Source organism: Lonchura striata, chromosome 2 (genome assembly GCF_046129695.1).
Source record: "Lonchura striata isolate bLonStr1 chromosome 2, bLonStr1.mat, whole genome shotgun sequence".
NCBI classification, from domain to species: Eukaryota; Metazoa; Chordata; class Aves; order Passeriformes; family Estrildidae; genus Lonchura; species Lonchura striata.
In genome coordinates this window covers 44,127,675-44,147,464 of record NC_134604.1, presented here as the reverse complement: position 1 = coordinate 44,147,464, position 19,790 = coordinate 44,127,675, and the positions used below count along the sequence as shown (strand labels likewise).

Here is a 19,790-nt window from a genome sequence, read left to right as displayed (position 1 = left end):
TATTCAAGGTCTTTGGTTTCAGAGTCCTTCGCAGCTTCTGTCTGCAAATACATTTTTATACTTTGTCGTTTTCAATTGTTTTGCCAATAGACACATATATACAAGTACAGTAGACTTATCATTCTGAATTACACAGGTGAATACTGCACTGTTTTTCTGTGGCTTAAGTGCAGCTGGTGTTTTACAGATCATCAAAGGATGAGCCGCCTCGGGTGCTTAGTGAAGAGGAGATGAACAGACTGGGAGCGAGGATTGTGAAAGCAGAACTCATGGGAGACACGGTAATGGCTGTGGAAAACTGGCATGACTTACTACAATTTTTCTTCAAAGCTCACAGTGATTTAATTGTTTGGGTGGTTTTTTTGAAAGGGTATTGATTCAAGCAATTAAAGACTTGCAAAATTTGGTAGGATTTGAAGATAGTGCTTTTACAGTAATTTCTGCTTTAAATGCAGTAGTTCATAGACTAGAGTAGAGGATTCAGGACCCTGGCTTTTTAGGATAAGCAGCATACCTAAAACCAGTTGTTCTCTGCCCTTTTTAGAGTATTTATTGTCTTTTTATAAAAAAGGGAGCAGGTGAAAACTACTAAGCTCGCTGTCTTGGTTACAAGGTAAACAGTGTCTGGAGCTGTACTCATTTCATCAGCTTTGTCACAAGTAGGTGCTTGTGGTCCATAGCTCTGCTCTATAAGTGGGCTTATTAATTGGGATATGGAACTTGTAAAACTGAAAGGAATAGTATATGCCATTGCAGCCAGCTCTACACTGAGAACAGCTGTGGAATGCTTTGTGGTCCTGCTCTGATTGTGGAGCTGGGAGAAACAGCTGCACATTTAATGTGTGTTGTTTCAGCCAGCTACCTGAAGGAACAAGAATTTCAGTCTTGTGCAACACTAAATTTGGAGGTTTATGTATTTTATTTATTATATTAAACATGGCTATAATGAGTTAATTCCCTTCAGTAGTACTGTCTGGAAGCTTCAGTTGTAACAAGGTCAGAGTCTGTTAGTTTTTAAGCTGTGTTTTTCAAGTGCTTGGCTCTGAATAGCTGCTCTTAAAGAGCTATTTTCATATTTTTAGAAGCAAATGCTATCACTGTGGGCTTTTGTATTTATTTTTTAACATTAATTTTTACTGCACCTGTTTAGTTTGCCTCTTGTAACATAATATTTACACCAAAATCTGCATATTTAAGAAATAATAAATAAATATTTATTTATAATAATATATAAAACATGTTATGTCTCCAAGTGGTAACTTAATATTACTCAAGATCTATTGATTCTTTGATTTGTGGAAAGTTTAGTATGTTTTGTCATTATTGCTGGACTAGGACATGGTGTTGATCCTTGTTGAAGCCCTTATCAGATAATTCAGATTTTGTTAGGAGAAAGTGTCCATTTTATAAATATTTTCAAACCAATTTTATGTTATGAATTCTTTTTCCACAGATTTTAGACATAGACCTAAGTATGTAGCGTTAAACATTTGAACAGCAATACCTCATATAGAAATCCTGTCCATTTTAAATGTTACTAACTTCAAAGGCGAATTAAAAGTGAGTTGCAGCAATGTATTTTCTACTAATGTATTTTCACTGTTAATGATTTAAATAGATGTGTCCATATGTTAATCTCTAGTTTTCTTAGTTAATACTAAAAAAGTACACTAATGAGCAAAAATATATTTATGGAAGTAATTATATGATAGGTTTGTGAGGGACAGGTGTAGTGTAAGCTATCTATACACTAGTTGCTAAAGTACTGTGGAGGGGAAGGTTTTCCAAAGCTGATGGAAAACAGCAAAAATTTGTAAACTTTTTTCCTGATACTGCTCAGCTTCAGTAGCATTGCCTAAACCAAACTTTGGGCAAATTATCTGGTCTTTTTTGTTTTGAACCTGATGGGAACTGAATGCAAGTGATTTGATGAAAAACATACACATATTATGTGGGGAGAGTGTAATTAATTTAATATTCTATAGTTTTGTTTTGTTTTGACCCAGATCATGTGGCAGAAACCAGTACTACACTTTTTTTTATTATTTTTATATGTATAGTTTTCTATATATGAACTCTGAATCAACCTAATTTAAAAAAAACAAACCTAAAACAAAACAACAACAATTTAAATAATGAAATAGCTAATATAATACATATCATCTATAATAGCCTTATGGCATTTTAAATATTTTTAATGGTCTTTCTCTAATCAGATTGAAAATGCTGCTTGTTTAAGCAAGTTCATTGCCACACACCAGAACAGTTGGTTATGTAACAGCATGTACTGGTGGCTGGAGCTCGAGGTTGGCCATGTGGGCCAAATGAATTCTGAATTTATTTTTGTTACTGATTTGTTGCCTGGTGTTGATCAAATGACTTAATTTTGGGGAAGCAAATATAGGCATGATGGTTGTAGTTCAGTCACTGAAACTGACAGAGGGGTTAGAGTATAAATGGTTCTATTCTTTCCAGGTTGATAGGCTGGCAATTCCTAGCAATCCAAGATATTCTGAAAAACTTCTATTTAGTTAATAGTCAGATTGTCAAGAGAGCACAGGAGCATCAAAACCAGTTTACACAAGACTGTAAACTGTTCTTATTTTCTACCTCTTGTACATTTTAATTCTCAAGATAAGGTCTGAAGCACAGAAGTTGGACATGGAGTGTAGAGAGCTGTGAAACTTCATAGCAAAAATTTCTGAGAGATATTTCCCTAGACTCATAGAGCTGATGTGTATGTGTATGTGTGTACAAGAAAAAAAAAAGGATATGATTGTAGTAAAAATGCGGCAAACCCTGGATGTGGGGAAGAAATGATGATGTCTGGCTCCAGATCAGAAGGCTGAAGGATAGCTTTATTAAAACTATACTATATTACATTAATATACTGTTTAAAGAGATACTATACCATTCTACATGCTTCTTGGTTATCTATCTATCTAACAAAGTCTTGACTCTCTGCTGAGAGTCTGAGACACAGCTGGATCCAATTGGTCATTGAACCCAAACAACCCAATCAAGCAATCACTTCAGGTAAACAGTCTCCATATCACATTCCACATGGGAAAAACAAAGGAACCGAGATAAAGATTGTTTTCTCTTCTTCTCTTTGTGCTTCTCCAAGAAATCCTGAGAAACAGAATCATGTCTCTCTGTCCAGAGAATGTGAATGGCACATATGATGTCTTTAGGCTTCCTTATTTAGGGTCTGATACATATAGTAATGCCTATGCCTAGTTATGCTAAGCATTTATTAGTAGAACTTCATAATGCTTAAGAATACATTTTCTAGTCTTTTTATGGCAATACTTGTTCCTGTACTTCAGATGCCTCTATTCTGAACATTTTTTTTCATGTTGTATCCTGTAAAGACTTGTGTGAATGATACTGATGTTTTCTTTAGTATTTTGTGTCATTATAGTTTAAAATGTTATACCAAAACACAAAAAATGAAATGAATGGTTCATTTTTATATGAAAATCTCCTAAAAGTTTAAGATAGTCAAATTAATGGAGTACTATCACTTTTGTTAAAGGATTTAGCTTCAGAACTTCAAGCAAAACTTGACAGTGCTCGCAAGTTGAGAGAGACTCAGGGACAGATTCCAGCAAAGGCTGGCAGAGAGGTAAGTGGAAAAATATTCTTCTTTTCTTTGTGCTAACACTATTATATGTATGATACAGGTAGCAGCTGAATTAGAGAATATCAGATGTACTTAGGAACAGTAGAAAGTGTAACTTCCAGTGAGTGATTGTCCAAATTAAATTGTACTTTTTGTTGGTAAACAAAACTTTCTCCATGGTACCTCAGCAAATTCAATAGATTTTTTTTTTACTCATAATATTTTCTCAGCAAGGATAAACATCTTCCATTAAAAATTAAACTGATATGTGCTGGCTGTTACATACTGCTGTGTCTGAATAAGCTGGCACTTCAAATGTTATTTGGGTGATGCTTAAGAAATGTAAGAAAACTTCTTCTGTACCAACACTGATATAAAGAAACAGGGACAATATCTTAAGTTGTGAGCTCTGTCCTCATGATGGAGAGGAAACTTTCAGGCAAAAAATTAGTATTCTTGTTCAATTTGACCCCAATTCCACAGTAAAAATTCAGGTGCTAGTGAGTTGGGTTTGAAAAGCTCAGTAATTTTTTTTATCCTAAAAGTCTTCATGTCAGACCTCATACACCAATTACTATTTGTCCAATCTTTAGAGGGCAACCTAAACTGAATTACAATGTGTGGTCTCTGCCTGACTACCTTGTGGCGATATTATTTATGTCTCACACTTGAATTCATAAGAATTCAAAATTACAAAAGTTCTGTGTAGGTAGATTCTGCTTCATTGCAGAGCAGTTCTTTGGCATGTTTTTCATATATGTAAAAAAAAAAAACCACTAAATAAAGCAGACTGGAGTTGTGTAATTACACAGGAAAAAATCCATTCAGATTTTAAATTGGGAACCAAAGAGCGTGTTGTGGGTGGGCCTCAGAAATTTTGGTGGACACCTATTCCTTAGGTACTGAGTTATGGATGACAATTTTTGTCAGGCCTGATCTTCAACCATATTCTGATTTTTATCTTAATTTTTAATTAGGGCATTTTTATAACTAACAGTTACTGCAAAAATAGCAGTTGTAACTGTTTATGAATATCATTTGCTTGTGCCTCTTTCCTGTCTTCTAGCCTGTATTACATGGTGTTTGAGTGTCAGAAGCCCATAAGAGTCAATTACTCTGTCCTAAGCCCTGTCTTTGTGATGCCAGGGTATTCTGGGACACAAGCAGGATGTGTTTGGTACTCCTATGCATCAAGGGCCAGTGTTGTTGCACTGAGTCAACAGCCCAGATGTTCAGAAACCATCCCATAGCACAAGGGAAGCTGATTTGTGAGGGGCTGTTTGGCTCTGCATGACTCAGCCTTCCTGTGGCATAGACCACCCAAGTGCCAGCCTCAGCCGCTTCAGCAAGGTGTATTGCAAGTGAAGTACCCGAATGAGTTTCCACAGAAATGGTTTTCCAAATGGATATCCTATTGATCCCAAAGTTTGGTAGCTCTGCCTCCATTACCAGTAACAAACATGAAGCATTTTGTTTCAGGCTGGTCTGTCTCTGAAGCGGAGCAGCATGGCCAGTGCCATGCTGAGGGATCCTAAAGTGTGACTTTGCCTTATTTCAGTTTCTGTTGGGAGGGATGGGGAGATAAATCAGGAAGCAGTGAAGGCAATTTTGAATGCATCTCCCTAGGAAGTTTTTTTTTTTTAATTAATTGGACACAGATCAATCTCCCAATTCTGTTCCCTGTGTGACTGAGTGAAGACTTAGGCTAGTATAAGGGGGTGAATGAATGGCTGGGGTTTGTACAGAGGACAGGATCAATTCTTTTGATAGTGGTGCTGGTTTATTCTGCTTTAAAGTGATCAAGAAACTATAGACTGAATGGACTGTAAAGTGCTAACTTAAATCCTATTTTAATTTTATATAATTTTATTTTGTTTGTAAGTGGGAGTAGAGGCAAATATGGCTTTTACAGTGGGGCTTAGTGACTAGTTTTGTAATTTTTTTGACTTAGACAAGAATTCTACCTTAAGCTATCTCAAAATGTGGTTATGAAGTACAGTTTTCAAAAACTGATGGTTTTGTGTTTCTCAGCTGATATATTTCACTAGGTCTCAGCTTGGGTAGAACCCCAGTGTTGTTCACTGCAGGCTGCCTTAAGTATGTAACCCTACTAATTTTATTATGAATATAGTTAAATTATCTGTTAATGGAATTTGGGGTCTTAACGTGTATTGTAGTTAAATGCTTGAGCCACATTTAGATTGTGCTTGTTTTATCTTTAAGTTTGAGCAGGAGGCAACCTTCCGGGTCTATGGAAATCAAAAAACTTTTGATTTCATTTGGGACAAAATGAAATTATGTTTATTTTCAGATACTTATTTCCTAATTTGTCATGGGCATTTTGAGAAAACAAGAATGCACTTTGAGTCCTAGTGAAACTGTATAAAGAGAAGGCTGCTGTACCATAGGGTTTCTGAGTTGGAATAGGTGATGAAAATGATACCTATTGAATGTAAGGAGACAGTAGAAAATAATGGAGACTTCAGCAGTTAGAAAACAACTTTCATGTGTTCACAGTTTACCTCTTAAATACATTTTGTATTTCTGTTCTGAAAGTGTTACACAACCCTAGATTTTATTACATTGATTATGAGGATGTCACCTTTGCCATTGTCAGTACCAGTCACAACTGATGTCATTTATACTTTTATTCAGTATTTTTATTTAACAAACTGTATCTGGAATGTTAGCACTCCTATGGGGCATATGATTTGCAGTGGGTTTTGCTACTACAAAAATTGGAACATAAAAATTTAAATGGCAAAGGGGCAGAATATAGAATATATCCTTTGGAAGGGACTTATTATGAACATCTGGTCCAACAACATGGTGTTGGATGAATATCGTATAAGAGCATGCATCTTTTAAAACTCTTTTCAATCCCAAATGAAGTATCACTTAGAAGAAGAGCTTCTCAACCCTAAGCTTTTTTCTGTATTCCATAGAACATAATTAGTATGCAGGGAACAGAAAGTAGTCTCTGCTGAGCAAATGCTAGAGACAGTTTTCAATAATGATGAATTGCATTTGAAAGACAAAATCAATACAAAATTGAATGAAAGCTGGAAGGTGGTACTTTAAGCAGAATAACATGATAGGGTATAGTGTCACTGATTATTTAAAAGAAGAGAGTTCTGAAAAATAGAAACAGCTACAGGCTTTTCTGTTATGCATTTGAGAATATAGAGGGAAAATATGAATTATTTAATCACAGAAAATCTTCATTTGAATAACTGAATTTTCTGTGGAAGTCCTTCAGCCTTTGGTCTAGTATGGGTGTTTTTCTACTGAAGAGTATTCAGTGCTTCTGTGAAGCCTCTTGGGCATAGAAGATATCCATAGAGTAAGACTTGAATTTTGGCAGACCCAGCATTTCACTTTAGAATTGCTGACATGATGCTGCTTTAAAGGAGAAAACCTTTTCTGGGCTACCTGTTGCATCTTGAGAGTAACAGACTTTAGGCTATTGCTTGTGCATCTCGGGTGGAGAAGATTTATAATGCAGGGAAAAGTTAGTTTGGTGAGTTTTATGGCATAAGTGGGGTTCATCTTTTACTGAAAACCTTATTAATATTAGGAATTCTATGTACTTCAAGCACTTCTGCTATTTTTATTTAATTATTCTTCTTGAGTATAAGTAATAAGGTTGATTATGTTTCCAACACCTCCTATCTGAACACAAATTTTGATGTATTGAAGTTCTGAGATTTAATTTGGATTCCTGAGATTCATTAGACTCCAGACTGAGGGAGAATTCTAGGGAAATTAGCTCAATATAAATAATATTTTAAGAATTCTTTTTGAAGAACTAACATTGGTTTTTAGAAAATAAACTGAATAAAACAGCTTGCCTTAAATCCTTCTTGTCTGAAGGGGGCCTACAGAGAAGCCAGAGAGGGGCTCTTTGTTAGGAACTGTACTAACAGGGCAAGGAGTAATGGATGCAAACTGAGAGAGGTAAAATTTAGGTTAGATATTAAAAAGAATTTTCATACTGTGAGGGTGGTGAGACAGTGGAACAGGTTGCCCAGGGAGGTTGTGGTTGCCCTGGTCTTGGCAGTGTTCAAGGCCAGGTTGGACAAGTCCTTGAGCAACCTGGTCTAGTGAGAGGTCTTGCCTATGGTGGGGGCTTAAGGGGAATAAACCCTTAATATTCTCTGATTCTATAAAATTACATCCACTGCATCCCATTGTATGTAGTTTTGCCTTAGGAGAGACAGGATGGAACATGAACATGCTGGATCTTTATCCAGAGAAATTATTTGCTGCATAGTTACTATCCTGAGACGAGTAAACCATGTGACATTAGGAGTGAGTAGCTGAGAGGAATCAGATGTGGAACAAATCTGAAATAATGTTCTCTTGGTTCCATTAATGATAATGGGGAGAACAAGAATGTATGTTTATTTTTCATATGTTGTCAAGATTGACCTGTTCACAAATAGCTTAAAAATGACAATGATTCCTTGGAGAAAGAGACAGTTATCTCAAAATAAGGTGGTGTGTGTGTACATGTGTTTGTGTATATGTGTAAAATTTAGATAGTGATTAATACTTCACAGAAGGAAGTGAAAGAAAGAAGGAAAAGAATGCTTCTGATGTGTGGGCGTTTTTATTTAAAAAGAAACCGAGCCAATTCTAAACAAACACAAAGAAAGCAAAAGCCAAATCACCCTGAAAATTAATGTTCAAAATTGCAGGTGTGCCAGGTTGTTAAATTTTAGGTTTGGGAATTGAGACTATAAACATAGATATTTTTCTGCAATGAAAATATTTGGTTGTCAAAATTTACCTATAATATGTTTTCATAACATTCATTCTGACTTAACTAATGCAGAACCTAAATACAGCTGTAGTATAGATGGACCATATATAAAGTATTGTATAAAAATTATTATAAATTGCTTGCCATAAACATATAGATGAGACACTTTGTAAAAACTAGAAGGTTGGGGATTAATGATCTTCACTAAATACACAGTAAAAATGTGAGATTTTATTGGGAACTTCAGGTGGTGGGGAGATACAGCAACAGATGGCTCATGCCCGTTTACTCTCAGATGTTTGCAGCTCATCATAATTACTGATTCCTGTTGTTCCATCACACTTGAATCTTGTCTGCAAGATAGTTGTGCTATTCTTTCTCCAGCAGAAGTTTGTGTTTCGCTACAGACTTGACTAGCTCTGAAAGTAAAATGGAATAATGAAGGGGGCAGACTTCTGCAGAACAGCTTTCATAGCATTAGTGCATAGTTTTAAAAAATAATAGGTGTATGCTGTTATTGATTAGTTTATTTCCTGAACACTCTTGTTGATGTCAGTAAGAGTGGATTACACAATTATTTTAGACAAGGACATATTAAGACAAAGGGATATATCTTCCTGATGTAATTTATATGAAATTAGCTTTTGCAATTAAAATGTGTTAGAAAAATTGTATCAGTAAGTAAAGGATGTAAAACATCTTACCATTTCAGTACATGTAAAAAGTATAAAAGGGCAGAATGACTAAAACTTCTTAGAATGCAAAATGAGAATACAAAAACTTCCAAGTGTGCTTTAACACCAGGACAAAAACCGTATCCAAGTGCCACACAGCACTTATAACTGATGGTGCCATTTTTTCTGGCTGTGTTTTTCTTGCAATACCATGTTAAATTTCTACATATTTTTACTGCTATATTTACCCATTCACTGTGTTAAATCATAAGTTGATAAGATTAAATAGAAATCTATGGACTTAAGAACCAACATGCTGCAATATTTCTCTTTTTTTTCAGTGTCTGAGTATATATATGTTGTGTCAGATGTCCTTGCTGTAGAAACAAGCCATCTAGTCATTACAGTTTTTACAAATTTTCTTACATCTCATACCTGCAGTGGCTCATTGATGTAGCTAAGTGACTAACCATTTCAAAGTGTAGCTAACAATTTAGAGTATCAAACTGAATATTTTGAACTTTTTTTAAAGTTGTGTTTTCAAGGCTCTGTGGCTTCCTGATATCCAGGATATTATTATAAAGTTAGATTTAATTGCTTTAGTTTTCCCCATTTCTGGGTGCATCAATGGGCAAACACATTACAAGCTGCTGTAAGTTATATGTTACTACTTTCAGTTTTACTTCCACAGGCTGGCAGTATGACTCTTACTGAATTTGACTTTAGATCTGTGTGTGTGGCCATTCTACTCAAGAGATGATATTCTGATCACCCTATCTTCAAGATGCTCTAAGAAAATAAGTACTGAATGGAAATAGATTTCTGCATGCAGGGCTAATGTCAGAGACATTAATTGTAAAGAGGAGATTAATGAGGATTAATAAACTGCTTATTCTGAGTAAGAAATGGTTTAGCCAAAATAACCTCTTTGTAATATAAGGACAAAGAATTGCTGAATTTTAAGGGGCATCTGATTTTATATCAGAACAAATGAAGTTCTTTACTTATTGTGTTATTAACTGGTGTCACTCACTGGTAGAAGAAAAGGAAAGAAACCTAATTCTTTTCTGTGGTTTGGAGTTTTTGGGGTTTTTTTAGTCTAGTGCTTTACACACAAGCCAAGATACAGATGCTCTTCTGTAGAATAATTCACCTCTGCTTTTCAGCCTGCATTAGGTTTTTTAATGCTTCTCTTCACTGTTAAACACAAGGACCTAATTGCGGCAGGCCGACTTTCTGATCTTGTAAAAACTTTTAAAAATCCCATTACTGTGTTATCACCTTTTGAATGTGTAATAGTGACTCATTATATATTTATGAAGTCTTTCTTGAAATACTAAATTTTAAACCTAATTTTTAAAAGTTTGCTTTTGCTTTCCTTCCTCATGCTGCTAATTCTCTTAGTCTTATCTTTTTCTGCTTTAAGAAACCCAAATCAAAGATACAAATCGGTCCTCTGCATACAAATGTATACAGAGGACTGCTGTTATAGACCTATGACCATTTTAATTTCATCTTCCTGTGAGATGCAAACTTCAGTCTTGCCATAGAGAATGGTTAACCTACTGATTTTTATAAGTATTACCTTGAAGGTTACAGCGCCACTATTCACAACTGTTAGAGCCTGAAATGGAGCTTAAAGGCTTTGAAACCTGTTACTTGGGGACTCCAGGTTGTGAATAAAATGACCTGAATATGAGACATGGTGCCCTTAGGAATAGCCAGCACTGAAGGAGGCAGATGCTCTTTCTGCACAGAATGTACCCATCCTTCTGGTAACTGGTGATTTTGTGTGAATCAAGCTGAGAGCCTAAGAGAAGGGTAAGTGGAATGGGAGGGGAAGGAGCAATGGAAGAGAGCAAGAGACTGGATGGAAGAAATAGCTGAGTCCAGCACTCTGAGAAATGCTAGATACAATTTAGACACTTACTGATACTATAATGTAAGGACAGAGTTTTCCAGTAGAGGAATAAGACAATATTCAAAGCATTTCCATTTGGCAGAGACTCTAGGTGGCATACTTAATGCAGCATCTGATTTGACAAAGCTAGCATTGGTTGTAGAGGCTAATTCCTTGCTGAAGAGTGTTCCTTTGTTATTCCTTCATTACACTGTGCTTGTACCACTTGAATGTAGCTCTCAGTAAATGTGTGTAGAAAGCCTTCAAATCATGCAGCACAGCATCCAGCTTTTTGTTGGCTCAGTAATTGAAAAAGAAACTTTTTTTTCTAACTTTAATTGTTCCCTACTCTACAATACGCTGACTCTTAAAATATATTTTATTCTCTATAGCTATTAGCATTGAAAAACAGTTCTGAGTGGATCTTATCTCAGATGCTTGGCCTGACTACTCCATTTGTTCACCTGCTACAGTGTCAGTTCCTCAAATTAAACTGTGCACCTTATCTGGCAGGGGATTTACACTTCCTCCTGCTGGATTATGGAACAGGGATAATCTCTGGAGAGTTCAAAATTCTTATTTGGATCTATATCTTATTTATTTATGTGTTTAATGTAAAGCTTTTATCTTTCAAAACCAGACTTGTCTGCTTGTTTTGTTCAGTTGAGTGTTAATTGCCATATAGCAGTTTGTACATTTACTGACAACAACTATGTACTTTGCATTTTTAATTGGCCTGAAATAAAAAGTCATGTTCCTTAATTAATGGCAGCAAACAATTCCTCTCTCATTCTGGAAATGCACCCTATTTTTATTCATTTCAGACTGTAAATTACATTGTTTAGCATTCATCACAAGATTTAGGGACAGTGACTGAATCTCTTCTCCAGTTTCAATTTTAACATTTTACAATTGGTATGTTAAAAGTACTTTAATATATGTTTTTAAACTTACTGTTGTAATTAATAGAAATATTATTTTTTTATCATAATTATTAATGAATATTTATTATATCAGAGTGACCACATTGTGTTACCATATACCATGTCATATAGTCATGGCAATACAAGAATGCAAAAAAAATATCAATAGAGAAAAGAGAACATTAGGTAACTCTTGCAGTTGCATTGATATCCGCACTCATTTGAAAAAGTCTATTACCTCTGTGAGTGGTGGATTTTTCCTGCAAAGACTCTTTCTCAGTATGGTGTAATTGTTCAAGTGTAGAGAAAGTCTGGTTTTTATTTTAGTTGTGTGAACTTGTCCATTACAAATGTTAGATACATTGCCTCAGAATTCCCAGGTTCAGCCTTTGGCACATTTTAAAGTTTTTTATTATATTGGCTGCTTTACATTATTTTTGTACTGAGACCTGTTTAAGGGATATAGTATATGCTGAAGGATGTGGACATTATATGTTGGAATTCTTTTTTGGATGCTCTATAGTGAAAATCATTATTTCATAGCAGCTTACATAAAAAACTCCTTTTACTGTTATTTCAGTTTTAGGGTGATTTCTAAAGTTTTGGGTTTTTTCTTTTTTATTTCAAAAAGTGCTTTTGTATGAAATACAAGTAATTAATATATTATTCAAATGTCACCTTCTGATAATGCTGTAACCACTTAAAAAAAAAAAAAAATTCTACCAGAAAGCTTTTTGCTTCTGATGTGTTTAGAAATAGCTTTACTAATTACTGTTAGTAAGATTCTCCTAAGAATCAATTTTTTGCATGAATGCAATTGTTATGCTGTATTTTTAAGTCCGTTCTATTTAGATGGAGTTTTGAGTTCTGAAGGATGTCTTTACCTCTAATAACATCTTTAATCTTCTGAATAATGTTTGGCTTGCATCCATTGGATTAATTTTGATTCCTAATATGCATTTGCTGTTAAACTTTAACATGACTTCACATTATTCTTCATACTGTCCATAATTATTTTATCCTTTTATCTGCTTCCTTTAATCTCTCTTTGAAGGACCACTTCTATTTTTTTGTACTTTGTATTCTAAAGTTAAAAATTACTATAATTTTTTGCCCTTTTTTTCTCCTTTGGAATATTAAATCTAAATACATTATAATCAGTATTACATGCTTTGTGTCAGGACTCAGGACTCTTGGAAATTAGGGAGAAAAACACCTCAAAACCTCATAAGGCAGACAAAACCTTGTCAGCTGTAGGGTTCTGACCCAAAGAATTCAGTATGTGTTATATGTATTGCTCCCCTCTCCATTCCCTGTCCCAACTCATTCCATGGTTCAGATCTAGAAGGTACTCTTCTGTTGCTTGTACAATAGTGTGTAAGCAAGCAGAAATGGGAAGAACAAAGAAAGTGCAAATGTTGCATGGATCTAACATTTTAGAACCCTTCTTCAAAGGCAAAGAAAGTCTGATACATAGAACACTTTGTGAATTCCATTAACTTTTGGGAAAATAACAGCCTGCACATCAGTTATATCCTTTTTGAAATATCTGTATTAAGAATTTTATGAAGACAAATGAAGACAAATTTTGGGGTGGATGTCTTTAAAAGGAACTAAATGTTTGTAAGTTGATATAAAAATCTGGTATTTACTGTTCTTTGCAGTTGTTGAAGCACTGCTGTTGTAATGACTATTGGTTTTAGTGATTTGTATTTTTTAAAAGTCAAGTATACAGTGAGGTTAAAGTTTAGAGACTGGGAATGGAAAAGTTCATTCTTTTCTTGTCTCAGTAACACAAAGGTGTGGGGAAGGAGAGACCTGAAGTTAGCATCTTTTTGGAAACACTATATGGGCAGCAGGTAAAAGGAGTCAAATGACTGGAAATATGCTCCTGGCAGAGGATTTCACATTAACTTGGTAGATTATTCACTGAAAACTGTAAACTGCTGTGTGGATTTGACTAGTCCTCTTGGGAGAGCTTTGTATACCTATTTGGCCATGTGGATATGGTGAGCTTTTCCTCTACAAAGGTCTGTATCATTTCAGGTTAATTAGTAATGCTCTGGATTTTTGAAATTTCACGACAGTATCTATGGTTATGTGTTCAGCTGCCAAACTTGCAAAGTCACCCATCTTTTAAAGGAATTGTGGCATATGAGAAGTTTACTGTGATGCATTCTTATTGATGTTAACTTCATGTTTGCTTTCTGTATCTGCTGTGAATAAGGTTTTATGGCATAGTAAAACCTGGTCCCCCCAGTCTGGCTGTTTGTGTCTGTTACCTGTGACATTTTTATCACATGATGTGTGGGGTGAATGCACACAGCTTTTTCTCCTGTCTTTTCTCCCCCTCCCAGCAGGGACAAAAGCCCTTACCTTGTGAAGAAGGGACACATGAGGTACAGGTTACACACAGATAAAATGTGTCTGGCTGATGCTGGAAATAAGTAGTATTGTATTCTCTGAAAATATCAGTATTGGAGCCAAAGTGGTGCTGGACATCCTGGTTTGCTTTGCAAAATGAAATTTGCTTTTGGTGTTACCAAAGAGAGAGGTCTGGCTTACTCAGGCAGTGTTTTGGTTTTTAACTTCTACTTTCATATGACTTTCCTTGGAAAAATGTAATTAAGCTGTTGAAGTATACTTTAGTATCTACAGATTTTCCAGACTTTATTTCCAAATTTGGCTTTCTGGGACAAGCTTTCCCTAGGCAAGGATGGCAGGTGGAAAGCAGTTTGGTAGAAAATAGCTTGAAATTGAGATTAATGAAGTTGTTTATGAGATTTGACAAAGGCTGTCCTAATATCATCTGATTAAGTAGTGACCCCATTATGTGCTCTAATCTTTGGAGTGTAATCAGGAAGTTCACAGGCTTTTAAATTATTTTAAAAAATATTCTTGATATTTAGAAAGTGAAGTACTTACTTTTTGGTGAAGAGTTTCTGCCTTTTTTTCCTCCTTTGTGTGTGTGTGTGTCTGTGTATATATATAATGTATCTATCCCCTATAGATAATATCCCCTATATATAATATATCTATCCCCTATATCTATCTGAATAGGGCCCCTCTATGAAGTGGGGCCCCTATGAAGGACTTTCCATGAAGACAGATTCTATAACTTTTTGGAGAACAGAAGTGAGGGTGGTCATTCTCCATAACCTCAATCCATAAAAGAATTGGTAATGGGCTGTAGGTTTTTAGAAGGTTTTTGGAAATAGAGCATTATAATGACGGTGGTGTTTATTAATTCAATATTATCTCTTTAACTCTTTCAGAAGAATTGTGTGTCTTCACGAGATAAAGCTTTATGCAAAAAAAAACCACCCAAGAATACAAACTTGGTTCTTTTGGAAAGAACAGCTCTGCATTTAACTAATTGAATGCATTTTTAATACTTTTTTTTCTTTTTGAATGTGAAAAGAATACCTCACTAAGGTGAAACTGTCTACTTTGAGTTATACTGAACACACAAAATTTAAAGAATCTATTACTTAATCTTTAGGATTTAAAATATTTATTTAATGTGGATTAGGTATTTCTTTTGGTTTGTCTGTACAATCTGTTCTAAAATATGTCTTAAAACCTGGCACAGGCTGCAAGCCTTCAAGAAGATGAGCAAGTGGTCCTTGTCAGAACAGATGGAAGTGGAAGGGCATGGCCTGTGATGGGACCAACAGAGCCACTGGAGCCAAAAGGAGGGCGAAGAAAGCAGCAGATGGTAGGTTTTACAAATCTGAGTTTTGAACTGCAATTCTTCAATAATTTTGTAGTTTTACTTTTATGATGCCATAATTAATGAGTATCTTATTAGAATGTCAATAGGTAGTTAAAAAGTTCGTTTTGGAAGATGATTGTAATTAAATATTAGAGTACATATTTATTAAGTATACATTCAGTTTATTTGTAGATTGCATTTCCCAAGGGATCGCTTTAGGGCTTATTTAAATGTATGTTCAAGGAAAAAGTTATCACCATCTCTTCTTAGTTTATATTACATCAAGTTATGTAAATAATGAAGCTTATCAGAGTTGAATATTTCTGAGTTAAGAAAGATTTTGCTGAGATAGTCAGGTCTTAGGGGCTAATTTTACTTTAGTTCTATCAAAAAATATGGCTACTGATGATAATAATAATTATGAACTAATCTTTGTAACAAAGTGCTTTGGGGAGCAATAAGAAGCTTGGAAGCTGGAGCAATATTTTATTCTTAGTATAATTGCTTCCAACAGTAAATATAGTAGCACTTTGATCTTTTTGAGCTAAGAGGAAGTGACACTACCTCATAATTCTAGCAAGCATTCTTGACTAGTAGGACAGCTTGCAATAGCTGCTATGGAGAAGTAAAAGACACAAGAGGGTGAGGAATTTGTTGTCATTGTCCTGTTGTTTCTATTTTGGAAAATGCTATCCTGCTTTTTGTTAATGAGCACTCCCTGTACTCCTTTGGAATTTAGTTTAGTCCTATCCTAAGGGACATCTCTGTTCCCTTGTCTACTCTGTCTAAGGTAGCAACATTTCCCAGAGGTACCATATTCACACAAGTTTTGAGTACTGTCTATGATTACTGTGTTTCGCTGATATCTATGACTTTACAAAAGCTTTAGAGTTGTCAGTAATGAAAATTGCTTTTTAGAATATTTCATTTTTCTGAGCTAATTAACTGTACTGTCTGTCTTTCCTGGGTGGTAATGTTGTAGCTCTGATACCTTAAGGATGTTAAGGATATAGAGGCTTTGGGAAGAAACTATATTTTTATTTAGACATACTGATGCAACTGAAGAAAATGAAAGGTGTTTTTCTCCTTAGATAAAATGGAATTGTTAACCCAGTTGTTTCGGATCTGTTTAGCTTGATTCATGATTCTTTAAAATTGTTGAATTTGTTAGGGTCTGAATTTTATAGCTGATCTTTCTGATTAGGTTAGTATTTCTTTTGAATGTGTTTGCTTCCAGATGCCGACTCATGTAGATAAAGAGAGAGTAAGGTATTTTCAGGATGATGATAGTATGAACCTGAAGGATTTGGTCAAAAATGAGAAGATGAGAACTGCAGAGGATCAAAACTCGCTGTTCATGCGTATGGCATCAAAGGTAAGGTGCTGTGTGTGCTTTTAATTAAACATGTTATTATTAGATATATCAGGGAGGACATGAGGGCTGAGTAAAAGGAAGGCCTGAAGGAAGATGAGAATTGTTTATGGTTACGTAATTATGCAGGACTGTCAAAAATAGGGGACATTGTATATTCTAGAATTTCCAACTACAAAGCGAGGATTTTTCTAACATTGTGGAACATCTGGGCTGATTCTTAAGATCCACTTTAGAGAGTAGCTGGAGAGATGTACGTATTTTAGTGATGTGAGTCCCTGTCCTATTTTAAATGGAATTAAATTGTCTAGTTCTGCCACAGGAGATTATGCTATAGAACTCTAAAATAAAACGGAAGAGCTCCCATCACAGGTATTGAGGCAATAATTTCAGATGAAAGGGTTGATGAAGGCAAAATGTTGGTAATCTTGAATCTGAATGAGGCCATGACTGTACATATAGAAGAGGCTGTTGATGCTTGATTTGAGAGTCACTGTGAGTCTGCAAATGTTGTCTCAGTGCTGGTGTGATTAAAAGGAGAATCAGAATTTTGGAAATTATGAAAAGGGAGAATTTAGCATTTTAAAGCATGTAGTGAATGCATCATGCACCCATATCTTGAATGCTGTCCAAGCTGTTAAAGCATACCCTGTAATCAGGGGCACAGAGCAGTGTCCATTTGAAGAAAATCTAAGTAAACAAAATTTCTTCAGCTTGAAGGGAATGGGTGGACGCTTAAGGGAAGGCAGCTGCTGGACTAGAACAATTAGCATAAAAGTTTAATAGAATATGACTATTTTTGTTTCTCAAATGGGAAGTGGCCACAGAACAGATAACATGAAGGAATGGTTTGACTTTTTTTTCAGTGATGAAGGTAATTGTAGAACTTGTGTTGTGGACCATGAAATGCAGTGGAGGGCTTGATTGTGAGTGGGAGCAAAAAAAGATACAGCAACTTAGTGAAATACAGTTTTATTGTTAAATATTAAATAGGGAGATGTAGATAAGTTTTTCCTCGGGATTTCCATAGTAAATGCTGAGAGCTGCAAATGTGTAGAAGAGTCCATTCCATTGTTTCCCCCATACATTTTAGCCATTGCTGGAGATACACTGCAACATAAAATAGTCACACTGGGTGAGAAAGCAAGTGGGATTAGTACGTTTCATTTTAAAGGCTTTTTTCCTTTTTGTTTCATTTTTGGTTTTGTTTTTGTTTTCTTGTTTTGTTTAGTTTTTTGAAGGATATAATTTGTTAATAATGTTACAGGAATGTATTGTGTTTTCTTGCCTATGCAAATATTTCATTTTAGTTTTGAAAGGCTCTGAATTCCTACTAACTTCAGTGAGCTTTGGATCAGATGCTAAGTAATGTGTTTCTTTTTTGTTACTAGGCAAAGATATACTATATCGCATTATTTTATTAGAACAAGTTTCTTGACTAACCTTTTAAGATTGAGCCATACTATTTATTTACTGGCCAAGTGTATTGGAGCATGTGCTCAAAGTAGATATTTTGTCAAAGCCATTACTGTTGCAATGTCCATATGTTAATTCATGGTACTGTAGTCTTTCAATCCTTCACAATATCACATTTTGGTTTTGAAGGTATTTTTGTTCGGCTTTCATAAAAAGAAGCATCTAGATGTCAATTGTTCTTACCCATTAAGATCTAAAATGCTTTTGGTAGTTTCTGTGCAGGTGATTCCCAGATTCCATCACCACAAAATGTGATGATCTTCCCCAGATAGTGTTTGTTTCTTGATCTTAGGTTAAGAATGTGGCTCCTAGGTCTCCCTGAGGTTTCCATATCTTTCCATGTCTGTATAATGCATTCTTATTCACAGCACAAGATCAGTGTTACCATTGAAGTGTTGGCAGCAGTCTGAAAAATTTGGGTGTGATCTCAGATATTCTAGATGATTATTTATGTACTTTATAAGCCTGTACTACATGGAGAACCTGCATTATGATCTGGGGCTCAGTAAGTTAGTCTTCAAAATTCTTGCATCTCTCCTCAGTGGTTTCAGCAAGGTGTTATATTCCAGCAGGAAGTCTATCAAACAAACCTCTTTTTCCAGTTTTAGTTTGATAACATAGTATACAAATTTGACACATACAAATTACTTTCTCTTTCTGCCTTCATTTGAGAAATGAAAAAATTATCCTCAAAAATTAATCTGTCGTTTTGCAGAGGAGTGGTGGGAGGAAATGGCTGCAAGTCTGCACTATTATTTCCTTCAGGAATTTTCCCAGGGCTTCTGTCACTTTCCCAGACTATGTCCAAAAGAAAGTTCCAGCCCCATGGCTGTTGAGAATGGAGGAAATAGGTGCTGCTCTCAGAAACGGGAACAGAATGAGAACGACAGACCAGCACGTTTTCTGGCTTTTCCACAGCTGAATGCTCTGCTCTAGATCAGTGTTGCTTTCCTCATATTTAGTGCTTTAACAGTATTTCAGGTGAAATACAGGCTAGTTGTTATGGAAGATAATAACATAATTGTAGTTTTGTAGAGAGAGATGGGTATGTTGAAATAGAAGGGTATCATTTATGAAAGGATTTATTTTCTTGAATAGGACTTGGAAGAAATATCAGTATGTAGACCCAAAGTCTCTCTTCATGAAACCTGTCTAATCCCATTGCCAGGTGAAAGTCTGTGTGTTATCTCATGCCAGACTCCCACTCAGATTGACAGAGTAAATATCTGCAGTGTTCAAGCAGTACTTGTACTTATTAAATCTTTTTCCCACTTCTCCTTTTCTCAAGAGCTTAATGAGGTGAGATGGAGGGATTTTGCTATCTCCTTGCTATTTGTTTA

At 35.3% G+C, this 19,790-nt stretch overlaps 1 protein-coding gene across 1 annotated transcript in view; it reads left to right on the top strand.

The window, feature by feature from the left end:
- Positions 1-19,790, top strand: part of CWF19L2 (CWF19 like cell cycle control factor 2) — a 58,506-nt gene that overhangs the window by 21,631 nt on the left and 17,085 nt on the right. Inside the window, exons 9-12 of the mRNA XM_077781345.1 lie at positions 188-281; positions 3,539-3,628; positions 15,480-15,605; positions 16,840-16,977. Of these exons, the coding sequence (XP_077637471.1) occupies positions 188-281; positions 3,539-3,628; positions 15,480-15,605; positions 16,840-16,977 (448 nt within the window). The remainder of the gene's footprint in view (positions 1-187; positions 282-3,538; positions 3,629-15,479; positions 15,606-16,839; positions 16,978-19,790) is intronic.